This window comes from Ictidomys tridecemlineatus, chromosome 10, assembly GCF_052094955.1.
Source record: "Ictidomys tridecemlineatus isolate mIctTri1 chromosome 10, mIctTri1.hap1, whole genome shotgun sequence".
NCBI lineage: Eukaryota > Metazoa > Chordata > Mammalia > Rodentia > Sciuridae > Ictidomys > Ictidomys tridecemlineatus.
In genome coordinates this window covers 85817206-85830235 of record NC_135486.1, presented here as the reverse complement: position 1 = coordinate 85830235, position 13030 = coordinate 85817206, and the positions used below count along the sequence as shown (strand labels likewise).

The 13030-nt window shown below is 39.0% G+C and overlaps 1 protein-coding gene across 1 annotated transcript in view; it reads right to left on the bottom strand.

Annotated features, from left to right (window-relative positions):
* Cubn (cubilin) overlaps positions 1–13030 on the bottom strand; it is a 268053-nt gene that overhangs the window by 156155 nt on the left and 98868 nt on the right. Inside the window, exon 28 of the mRNA XM_078023361.1 lies at positions 11851–12001. Coding sequence (XP_077879487.1) covers positions 11851–12001 — 151 coding nt within the window. The remainder of the gene's footprint in view (positions 1–11850; positions 12002–13030) is intronic.

Sequence of the window (13030 nt, the reverse complement as noted above, 5' to 3'; positions counted from 1 at the left end):
ACACACTTAGTTTTTTGTCCTGATTCCATCACTTACTAGATTTGAGCCTGGGCAGTTATTTAACTCATTTAAACCTCCTTCCTCCGTTTTTTTTTTTTAATCCATTATAAGAAGATGGTGATGCTTATTTCAGAGGAGACATGGGATAACCCTTTTTTAAGTATTCATCACATTGTAATCATTTAAAAAAATAACCTCAACAACAGTAATAATAAATTACATGTCAATAAATTCATTTACTTTTTATAAGGCCAAGTAGTCTATTTTTACCATAATTAATCTCTTATGATAAATTTAAAATTACATTTAGGTGTTAAATATTATTTAGCCTGTGAGTAGTCTATATAACTAGAAGTAGAAAACAGATCAGGGACGAGGTATAATAATGTCATCACTATGTACAGGATATCAAACTCTACTAGCTTTTCTAAGGTGCAGTTACATCCTACATCAGAAAGTCCCTCATTGACTGGTGAGACAATGATGACTAGCATCAGTTTCTCTGAGTACACAGCAGCATTCACATAAAATGAGTCCTTGGGTATGTAATGTTTGAGGCAAATATGGTGATATTTAAGTAAACACTCAAAAGGAGAAAACTCTGAGGACAACAATTAAAGTTCTACTTTGAAAACCATGTTTGCTCTATGTGGGTTTAGTCATTTTGAGCTACAGCCATATTTGAAACTGAAAACAAACCCAAAAAAATGTGTGGTTTCTTTTTTCATGTTGTACGAAAAAGTGTGGAATCCCCTAGAAAGTATGTACAATTGCTATCAGAGATGCTGTTGCTAGGAAACCAGAACACAAACAGAAGATTCGAGAGAGCCCTGCCTTTTGGCCCAAATCTCAAGGACTATTCTAAATTGTGCAATATATAATTTGGGAAGGTCATGGTTGTTGAGGGTTATTTTTTTGCTTTTTATAACTGTTTCAAAGAGTGGCAATGGAAATACAGCTCAAACTTTTTCTAACAGTAGCGACATGGGAATTGGGATGCAAGACTCCTAAAAGGCCCTTGTTAAGAGGCTCAGAGCCAACATTAAATGAAGGTCAACTGTGTGTATGTGTATTTACTGTTGTTGTCAAGGAGGCAAAAATTGTCAGGATTTAGCTTTTCCACTCATTCTGAAAGGTCTGAATAGGTTTAATGTTGTGCTTCAGATCACTGAGACCTTGCTAGAAAAGCCCTGAAGCCAAAGCAAACCGAACTGCAAGATTCCTTAGTAAATTATTATTATTCAAAGAAGGTTCTTTTAATGATATTGGTAAACAAAGTTGTTTTTTTGTTTGTTTTTTTTTTCCAAAGACAAGATCTTGCTTTATTGCCCAAGCTGGTCTCAAATGCATAGGCTTAAGTGAACCTCTGTTTTAGCCTCTGGAGTAGCTGGGATTATAGGCATGTGCAACCACACCTGGCTTGGTAAACAGATTTTTTTTTAAAAGTTAGCATTATCCACAAAGAACATCTTAGCAAGAAAAATAATGTAAGTAAGAATTAGTCATAAAATAAAATAAAAATTATGTCATAATGCAGAAAATGTCATAATGTAGAAAATCTGTGCTTTGGATCCACACTAAGGTTGTATTCATTTCCAGACTATTTTAAAAGTATCACAAAGACAAAAGTCCTAAATATGAAATAGGCTGAAAGAGCCATCATAAGCAGAATAGAATATAGCAGGTATGAATGGGAAAGAAAGTCTAGTCAGCATTTAGGGAAATGCCTTTTAAATTAAACAGAGTTTCAAATAGGATTTCTCTTATGTCACATGATTATAATAACCATGGGATTCCATGTTTTTACTCATGTCTTTACCAAGAGTTTGTTTGTAGACTTAATAGGTGAACAAAAGAGGTGTGCTTGGTCATAAAGGAAATTATTTCAGAGGCAGATGGGCAGGTGTTTCACCATTCTCTCTCTGTGACATTATATTTATCCCAGCCCAGGAGGAAGTGACACTGTGGAAGCAATTCCATCACCCACAGAGAGGAAGCTCTCTGCCTGAGATTAGGACCAGACGGCATGATTCACAGCCCCGTCTGTGAGTGTGCTCTGGAATCTTCTCTGACCATAATTCATAAAATCACTTTTGTTGCAAATATCATACCTCCAAATGGTTCTGAATTTTTTTCACCAAGTGGGATCAGGCTCAGGACAAACAGAATAATAAAAAAAATGGTTCTAAAATAATTTTCAAACAGGAAAAATTAGGTAATAGAAGTATGTATTTCAAAGATAGAACTTTGAAGGCATTATTAGGAAAAAGGAATCTGACAATTGTGTGAATTTGTGTGTCAGAATTTATCTCAATATTGGCCACAGCATCCTTTGGTACCTTTGTTAAAGATCCACTGGAGCATTGCTCCCCTTCCTCTTCATTTTTTTTTAATTTTATAATTGTAGATGGACAGCATGCCTTTATTTATTTTTTCATGTGGTGCTGTGGATCAAACCCAGTACCTCACACATGCTAGGCAAATGCTCTGAGCTCTAGCTCCAGCCCATCATCTTGATTTTGAAAACATACATCCCCAACCTTTGGTAGCCAAGATGCAGAATGCTCCCCTTAGGTTCCCTCTATCACCACGACCTGTGACTTCGCCACCTGTAATGTCCTCCCCTGACTTTCCAAATTCCCTGCTTCAAAGACAACTGTGGGTGCCTACTTTTCACTCCGTGTAGTTCAAAATTATCCCACAGGCTTTCAGTGTTCAGTGGACTGCAGCCCCAGGAGGTCTGTGTAGCCTTGAGTCCTGTTCTCTTTACTATTTTATACCCCTCTACGTAGACTTTTTCTTTGCTCATACTAATACAGGCATCATCTATGAATCTTTGTCCTGATCATTCTCTGAGGGCTTTCAAACCACACAGTGATCTCCCCAAGCCCTTGCAATCTTGCAATAGGAACATCCCATTTCAGCACCTCTGTTGACTTTCTCCAATTATACTTCAAACTGGGTTGTGTGCACCTTGAAGACAAAGATTAGTGGGATACTTCTCTTATATTCAAAACACTTGCACAGTTTTGGACATACGTCTCATTATTTTCACAACTCCAAACTCACTGATACAGAGAAATCTCTTTCTCTGTCCCCAAGTTTTTATTTTCACATACACACATGAACAATTGCCTAAAGGACACATCTTCTGAACATTTCACAGGCATCTCAAGTTCAGCATATTCAAATTGGAGTTCATTATTTCTACTCACTCTTGGTCTCCTTCCAGGATCCCCAACATATAAATAATGGCAACAATACACACCAAATCATTTAATACAAAATGTGGGAGCTGTCTACGATTCTCTTTTTGACTCAGATTCATGATTATATTCTGCTTTCTCATTTGCCTATCTCACTTTCCAAATATCTGTTTAATATTTGACCTCACCCTGTACTCAATTTCTTTCTTTAGCTCTAGTACAGAAGTTTTCTAACAAGTCAGTCTTTTAGCTCATGCCGTCCATGGAGAGCTGGGGGTATGGCACAGTGATAGAGCACTTAACTATCTTGCCCAAGACTCTAGGATTTGCTCTTCAGTATGGGGAGGTGGGAGAATCTGAGGTCTTTTGTCAATGGCAGGAAAAAAAATCCAAGTTCTTGCACTGTACCTTTTTGACAATCTGTCCTGCCTCAACTTCTATCACTCTTTTTTTGATTACTGTTTATTATCAATACCCTAAGGAGTCTTTCAAGATTTTTTTCCAAATTCTCACCCATGGTAATTTAATACCCAGATATGCTTATATCTCTTATGTACTGTATTTAGCTTTGCTTTATACACTACAGAGTAAGACTTTTTTACACCCCAAGCACCTCCTTGGAGGTGATACTCCCCACAAAGCTAGAAGTCCAGCTGAGATACTTCTCCTTTGGAAGGCTAGTATGTTCTCAGGCCTCCTGCCTCTACTTAGAAATGCCTTCTTCTTCCAGATATTTGTCTGATCAATTCTTGTCTATTTTTTTAAAACTCAGCTCAAATATCAAAGCTGCCTGAGGGGAACTTCAAGCTCTCCTCAGACAAATTTGGATACCCCTACCTGCAATCCCACTCATTGTATGATGGATCTCAATGTATTTCTAATCCTTGGCTAGTCTGTCTCCCCTGCTAGATGACTGACAAGGATCCCATCTCCCTCCTCTCTGTTAGGGGCTGAACTACATCCCTGCCAAAATTCATGTATGGAAGTCCTGACCCCCAGGCCTCAGAATAGGATTATATTTAAAGACAGGCCTTTAAGAAGTGATTAAGGTCAAATGAGTCTGTAAGAATGAGTCCTAATCCAATCTGACTGCTGTCCTTATAAGAAGAGGAAATTTGGACACACAAGACATCAGGATGGGTGTACATAGAGGAAAAGCCGTGTGAGGGCACAGCAATAAACTGAACATTTGCAAACCAAAGAGAGAGGCCTCAGGAGAGACCAACGCTGCCAGAACCTTGGATTTGGACTTCCAGGTTCCAGAACTGAGAGAGTAAATTTCTGTTGTTTAAGCCACCTTAACTGTGGCATTTTGTTATGTCAGCCTGAGCAAACTAATACTCTATATTCCAAACCCCAAGCCCAGGGTCTGAGAGTGAATGAATAAATGCATGCTGGTGGGTTGGTTGAATGATTGATTGAATAAGAATCTTGTTGTCAATAAAGACCTGCTCATAGAGGTTATGTGTCATCGATGTAACATGATTCACAGCTGTAAGCTGTCTGCCCTTCAGAGGACAAGCCCAGCTGACTCACCCTCACACCCTAAAGCTGATGACCCAGCATCTGAGTATGGAACACAAAGGGATAAGGACATTACAACAGATAAAATCTTCATCCCAAAGAGTGAACCCCAAAACTTCACATCTCTAAGTCACCTAAAGGAATACAAATGACAAATTCAAAGGAATTCTCTCAAAAGACTAACCACAAACAAAAACTACTGAAAGACCATTTGAGGGAGAAAATTGGAACAAAGGTTGAAGAGAGGCATGGCTGACCTCATGGAGGTTCCTTGCTGGTGTCCTAAAACAGGTTTGTAGGAAGCCTTTGGTACATGTCCAAAGGCAGCCAAGAAGATGCTTGCTCACTTTCTAACAGAGAATGGTCATGGAGGTTCCTGATGATTTTTAAAATATTCTTTCTTAGGCTGGGGATATATCCCAATGGTAAAGCACTTGCACAGGACTTGCATACCCAGCACCAACATAAAAATAACAAAAGAAAGTTCTCCCCAAACCAATTTCTGAAAATTCTAACGGATTGAAAAATCTCACAAATAGCTAAAAAGATGATAAAACATACAACTCCCATTTGGGAGGCTGACATCATCTATTTCCCCAAGAAAAGGCCACTCTTCCCTTTGTGGAAGTCCAGAGTGACATCACCTCCTGATCACTGGGCCCTAAGAGCTCTCAGCTGAAGTGCAGGCTTCCTTTGCAAATGTCACTCTTTCCTTCACAAAGCTCCTTGACTTTGTCTGTAGGCTGGATTCTGTTGCTAAGTGAAAGGCGACCCCGGGAGCAGAAGAGAGGAGGGGTTTGCACAGCTGGCTGGGGGGCCCCTATTCACACAGCTTGTGGAAAATTCTATATGCCCTTCAACATCCCAGACAGAGGCTCCCAAGGCCAAATTCAGCCTCCCAACAAAGCCTTCAATGCCGAACACTGTGAACCGATTATCTTGACTGTGGCCATTTCTTTATTCCCAGGGTGGGACTCTCTTTGAGGACCTGCATAAAGGCAGGGCAGTGTGGCTTCATCGCACATCTACAGAGCCACTTCAAAATGGGCCACAGAGAAAGCCCATTTGTAGATCCATTTTCTCAAAGTAAATAGAAGACTTGTGCAGTTGACAAAGGAGCACATTTGGTAAACGGATTTATTTATTAGTTAGCAAAATGAATACAATATATAGGAATTCTTCTTCAACAGCAATGCTCAGGAAATGATGTCATCGTACATTCTGAGCTCTCTGCATAGCCCCACCCCCCCGCCCCTACCCCCACCCCCCAGCCCCCAGCCCCCAGTGTTTAGTGCATATTTCGAAAAAGAGCAAGAGGAGAAAAGTCCACAAATGTGATGCTGATGAAAAGGGACCAGGAGTTGGGGATTGATGTTTTCTGAAGAAAATGTGTTAAAGATTCTGCAGACTTCTTGACCTTAGCTGATTTGAATGTTAAGGGTCAAGAGCCAAAGTTACCTTGAGATATCTTAGACACTTTCATAGCCATGTACCTTATCTTTGATGTCTGACTTAACATCCTTATAACTAATGGAGGAGCTTTTCAGAATGTATCACTAAGCTTGGCAGACCTCTAGCCTCCATAACCCTAAAGCTAAGATGCTATCACATCTGAAACAAACCTATGGAAGAGATTTCCCTGCCTTCCTGTGGACTGTCTACCTGATGCTACCACCAATTCATTGGCATATATTAATTTATTTTATTTGTTGTTGTTCTGTGACTACAAAAGTTCAAGCAGCCTCTTTTATGGCAGAATATATCATTCAAGATAACTTGAATCTGTGTTCCTGGGCTATGGTCACTCATATTTGATTCAGAATAAACTGTTATTTTATGTCAGTAGAGCTTAAATTCACTTGCTGTGACCAAATGAGAAAGAACATCTTGGGCTAAGTCAGTCTGAAGAGTCCTGAGCCCTCTATGTTATTCTGGGCAGACACTTAGAGGAGCAGTAAAGAGACTGTTGTTTTGATTTTTTTTTCTGCTGATGGATTATACACATTCATATACACATATACAAACACAGTCACGAATATAACTACTGCATTTATAAATGGAGAATATGGTCATGTGCCACATAATGAATTTCAGTCAACATTGGACCTCATATACCATGGTGATCCCATAAGATTACATTACTAAGTGACATGGTAGCTGTTTCATTTAGCGTTAATATACTCTACATTGTTCATATAAAATGATGAATCTGGCTAACTGCATTTCTTAGAATATATCCCCATCATTAAGCAATTCATGACTATAACTTTAACATTTATTCTGCATTTTGTATTTTATTCCAGAGTCAGAGTTCCACCACTTACCATACTGCTCCAATTATTTGAGACCCTACTTAAAATACATTTTTATGAAGTATGAAGGATTTGCATGAGGAAAGACGGTGTGGCCCCTTTGCCTGCCAGAGTCCCTGCCTTATGGGATTCACCTATTGTGGCCACTGCTCAGCAACCCAGTCTCCTTAAGGGCTGTAATTCTGCAGTTACACAGTTCAGATGAGGATCATAAACTTTGTGTACTTGTGGCATTGCACAAATGCAGTATACATCACAGTTAATTTTGCACATATATAAGCTACTGGCAATCCCCTTCCAAAAGATGCTTACCAAGTATAATTAAATGGGCAACACAGAGTTAAACTTTTTTTTTTTCTTCCAGTTTTGGTCCCAACTAGCAAAATGTTGTTGCACAACTCTGGCTCCAAGTTTAGTGAGTTTTCAGCAACTGGGGGAAAGTTTTGAAACAGTAAACAGGAAAAGAGAATAGACAGAGGGTGCCTTTGACTCTCCCAAAAGAAGGCAGATTCCAAACAGAACTGGTAGAAAAACTTTTCCCAGTAAAAACTAAGAGCTTTCATCCGAGGATTCCATTATGTTGGCTAGAAGAACCCAGTGATGCAGTCATCTGGGTGTAGCCAACAAGGACCATTTGATCAGGTTCTCAGGAAGGCCAGGGGCTAGTATGGCCACACAGCCTGCGCTGCAAGATACAACCAGCAAAATCACTGCTTCTGAAACTCATCCTGACTGCAAGGCCAAGTTACCTAGGGAGTCTTTAAAAATGTATCCATCATCAGCCACTGACCAACTGAATCCAGCTCTGAGAGTTGGAACCCAGGAATGGGTACTTTTTGAAACTTCTTGGTAATTCCAATATGGCTCCAGGATTAGGACACCTCCTGAGATCTTGAGCCCAGGTTAGCACTTCCCTTCATAACTTCTCCCCTGGGAAAGTTTCCTCCCCTTTGTATCTTTGAAATAGTAGTTCTCTCTTGCAGGTATCACAGTTACCATCCTACTGCCATTAAACAAACTGTTAGGACAATGTGCCCTTGGAACACCTCAGGATTCATCAGTCCTAAGGATAATGCCTTCCTACCTTTCATTTCTCCGGGCTTCACACCTGTTCTTGCCTTGCTCCTCAAAGTGAGGTCAAGAGAGCAGCACCATTGGCATCACCTGGGATCCTACTAGAGATGCAGGTTCACAGGCCTCTTAAATCAGAACCTTTCTTATTACAAGATGCCCAGTGAGGGCTGGGGGTGTAGTTCTGTGGGAGAGTCCTTGCCTCATATGTAAAATGCCCTGGATTTGATCCCAAGCACAGCAAAAAAGAAAGAGAGAGAGGAAAAAGAAAAAAGGAAGGAAAGAAGGGAGCAATTCTGTGCACATGAAAAAACTAAGGAACACTGCTCTGGAGAAGAATATCCCTAGCCATTGAAAAATGGGTTATTTTCCAGGATTTTCTGTCCTTTCTATGTTCTCTCATATTGTCTCTATTTTACTTAGGATCATAACCATGTTTCTGAATCCAGAGTACTAAAGACTATGCTGTAGCAATGAATTGGTCCAATTCTTTCACATTAATAGTCCAAAGTGTTGACCATTCTAAGATTAAACTTGCCTACTTGATGAAGAGGAAAATCTAGAACTTCCACAAACTTAATTATCATAGCCTATTTACCTTAGGAATTCATCATCTATGTTTTAAGCTACAAGAATCTCTGTGGATCACCACTGACTGTTTTTAAATGTTGAGAACCTCATACTTACATTTTAACAGAAATACACTTAGTATTTGTAACCTCAGAAGATCCAACCCTTTTAAGTATATACAGATGGTCCCCTGACTTACAAGGGTTTGAGTTAATAAATGTTTTTAATATGATGGTGTGAAAGTGATAAGCATCCGATAGAAATCATACTTTGAATTTTGAATTTAATATTCAACACTTTATTATAACAAAATAGATGTTACAGGTAGGATGATTTTTGCCCAGTTTTAGGGTTAATATGTTTTGAGCATGTTTAAAGTAGGCTTGGCTGTTACCATGTTCAGCAGATCAGATGTATTAAATGCATATTTGATTTGGTAGCACATACGTGTAATCCCAGAAACTTGGGAAGCTGAGGAAGGAGAAGTACAAGTTTGAGGGCAGCCTCAGCAACTTAGTGAAACCCTCAGTAACTTAGATATTTTCAGTTTATAATGGGTTTATTGGGATATAAACCCATTGTAAATGAAAAGTATTATGTCCTAATAAACAGGGTATCTGTAACAGGCACTGGTGTGTAGCTCTGAGACTCCATGAGCCAACCACAGCACACTTAGGTTTACCTCCAGTTTTGACCATAGGACCACGGGTTAGACAACTGTGTGATTGTGCTTGATTCTAGGTATTGTATCACAATTCCATTTCTCCCTTCCATTGACTGAAATAAACCAATGAGTCCTAATATCTTGGTTGAGAAGAGCAGCTATAATATCCACAAAGGATAGATCACCCTAGGTTAGTGGTTTTCAAACTTTAATTTCTGGGAGACCAGTTAAGACACAGATTATTGGACCTTAGAGTTTATAACGTAACAGTTCTGGCAGGGGGCCACAAATTTGCATTTCTAACAAGTTCCTGGTGATCCTGCTGCTGCTCTTGGGGGCCACATTTTGAGAACCTCAGCTCTGACCCACAGGGCATCAGTCTTGAAGTCTCAGATGTCTTGTTAAAAATGACTTTTCAACTTGAATGGAACCACCACTTGCCCCAGTTATCCCACTCCTTGACCTGTACCCAAAGGACTTAAAATCAGAATACCACAGTGATGCACTCACATCAGTATTTATAGTAGCTCAATTCATAATAGCTAAGCTATGGAACCAACCTAGGTGTCCTTCAACAGATGAATGGATAAAGAAAATGTAGTGCATATATATACAATGAAGTGTTACTCAACCATAAAGAAGAATAAAATTATAGCATTTGCCAGTAAATGGATGGAACTAGAGAATATCAGGCTAAGCGAGATAATCCAATCCCCCGAAAACCAAAGGCCAAATGTTCTTTCTGATATGTAGGTGCTAACGCACAATAAAGGGGGTGGGGAGGGAAAAACAGAAGTCCACTGGATTAGATAAAGGGGAATGAAGGGAAGGGTGGAGGGATGGGAATAGGAGAAGCAGTAGAATGAATTGGGCATGACTTTCCTATCCTTATATATGAATACATGACCAGGGTACTCCACATCATGTACAACCACAAGAATAGGATCCTAATTAGAATAAGTTATACTCCATGTATGTATAATATGTTAAAATACACTCACTGTCATGTATATCTAAAAGGAACACATTTTTAAGAAATTACTTTTCAGCCAGGCATGGTAGTAATCCCAGAAACTTGGGAGGCTGAGGAAGGAGGAGTACAAGTTCGAGGCCAGCCTCAGAAACTTAGTGAAACCCTCAGCAACTTAGAAATAACTGTCTCAAAATTTTTTAAAAAATTTAAAAAAAGGAATATAATTAAGTGGCAAAGTACCCCTAGGTTCAATCTCCAATACCAAAAATAAAATAAAACACAAAAGTGACTTTTCCAGTATGTCGGTGGGCTCCAATGGGCCCCTACCCTGTTTGGCAGGTGCAATGCACACCTGGCTTCATTTGTTCAGCATAAATTTTTGCCCTGTTCCTCCCCTCAGCTCCACTCTTTCCCTTCCCAGATCTCTCTGATGTGTCCCTATCTTTCTTCCTCTGCTTAATGTCAAGGTGGACTTTAGGTCTTATTCTACTGTTGTACCTGCAAAACTCCCATCCCACCCTGCAGTGTGCTTGCTATACCCAAATACACACATTTCAGTGGGCTTCCTTCTTTCTCAAAGGCATTTATCATTGTGCCTACTTAAGCAGCTATCCAAATTCTTTCCATCTTTGACATCACTCTCCTCTATGAACCCTCTCAGAATGTTGCTCTTACTGAAGCAACCTAAATGCCCTTCAATGGATGAATAAAGCAAGAAACTGTGGTATATACACACAATGGAATATTACTCAGCATTAAAAGAGAATAAAATTATGGCATTTGCAGGTAAATGAATGGAGCTGAAGAATATCATGCTAAGTGAAGTAAGCCAAACCCAAAAAACCAAAGGTCGAATGTTCTCTCTGATAAGTGGATGCTGATCCATAACAGGGATGGGGGAGGCATGGTAAAAATTGAGGAACTTGATTGGGCAAAGGGGAGAAAGGGGAGGAAGAATGCATGGGGGCAGGAAGGATGCTGGAATGAGGTGGACATCATCACCCTAGGTACATGTATGTCTGTACATATGACATGACACTACATCATGTACAACCATAGAAATGAAAAGTTGTGCTGCAATTGCATACAATAAATCAAAATGCATTCTCTGTCATATATACCTAATTAAAGTAAATTAATTAATTTTTAAAAAATTAAAAATAAAAATACCCATTGGACATTTTTAAAAAAAGAATTTGGGGCTGAGATTGTGGCTCAGAGGTACAGCACTTGCCTAGCATGTGCAAGGCACTCGGTTCAATCTTCAGCATCACATATAAATAAATAAATAAATAAATAAATAAATAAATAAATATATCGTGTCCAACAACAACTAAAAATATTTTTTTAAAAGAATTTAACTCTTCAACCTCTATCAATGTCTGAGAAAAATTTCTCTTACCTAGCACTAAATTACTACTCTGGTTCCCTTAGGTGTTGATGGTATTGTTTCTAAGGACAGAATTGGGAAGGGAACAATTCTTGGTTAAGCAACAACTACAATGCAGTAAAGATCAGCACAGGACTTACCATGAATGAACCACTGCATTTGAAATCCTTTCTCATGATGACCAACCCCATCTGTATGGAACAGCACTTGAAGTTTGGAGCCTGTGGTACTCCCTGGCGAGGGAATGTTTGCTCCGCAGTAGCGCCCAATCCGATTTGATCCATCATAGAGCTGAAATCAGAAACATTTTCCAATGTAACAATATTTCATGTGGTTTGTTGAAGGAAAAAGACCAAGTGTATTTGTGTAGCAAAAACTTTTCCTGCTTCAAAGTAAGGAAAATCTGCTCAAGTGGGTTGGATACAGGAGGCTTAATTTAAGAATAGAAATTTGTGTAAAGAGGGCTTTGAGATGAATCTGATTCCTAAGGCCAATAAATTTGGAAATCTGACTGTTAATTTTAGTTTTATGTCAATGCAGAAAGTCTAAATATAATCCAGGTACAGAATGGTGGGCTGAATGAGCTGCCTTTATATATTGACACATAAAAGATGCTCAATGAATAGCAGCTATTATAATTTTAAATTATAAATTTGTCAATAAAACCCTTATTAACTGTAAAAAAAATCACACAGTTTAGGATGGAACTAAAGAACATCATGCTAAGTGAAGTAAGCAAGACTCAGAAAGCCAAGAATTAATTTTTTTTTCATATGCAGAAGCTTGAGTAAAATAAGAAGGAAAGGAGGAGCAGGCAGATCTCATGAAAACAGAAGAGAGATCAGTGTCATAGAGGAAGGGGGTTGAGTGAAGACAGGAGGAACTGGAAAAGGGAGGAACTAAGGAATGAAATTGAACAAATTATCCTATGTTCCTAGATAAATATATCACAGTCCACCTTTATGTATATCTATAAAACACCAATTAATTAATCAATTATTAATTTTAAAACAATTTAAAAAAACAGAAGGAAGACCAGTAGGGTAGAAGAAGAGGAACAGAGGAGGGAGAAAGAGAGAAAAGAGGAAGTACAGGGGCCTGAAATAAAACGAATTGCAGTCCATGCATGTATGGGTATATCAAAGCAAACCCAGCTTTATGTATAACTGTAATGCACCAAAAAATCTTTTTAAAAAACAAGACATTTGAGCTGGGATTGTGGCTCAGCGGTAGATCGCTCGCTCAGTACAGGCGGGACCTGGGTTGGATTCTCAGCACCACATAAAAATAAAGGCATTGTGTTGTGTCCATCTACAAAAA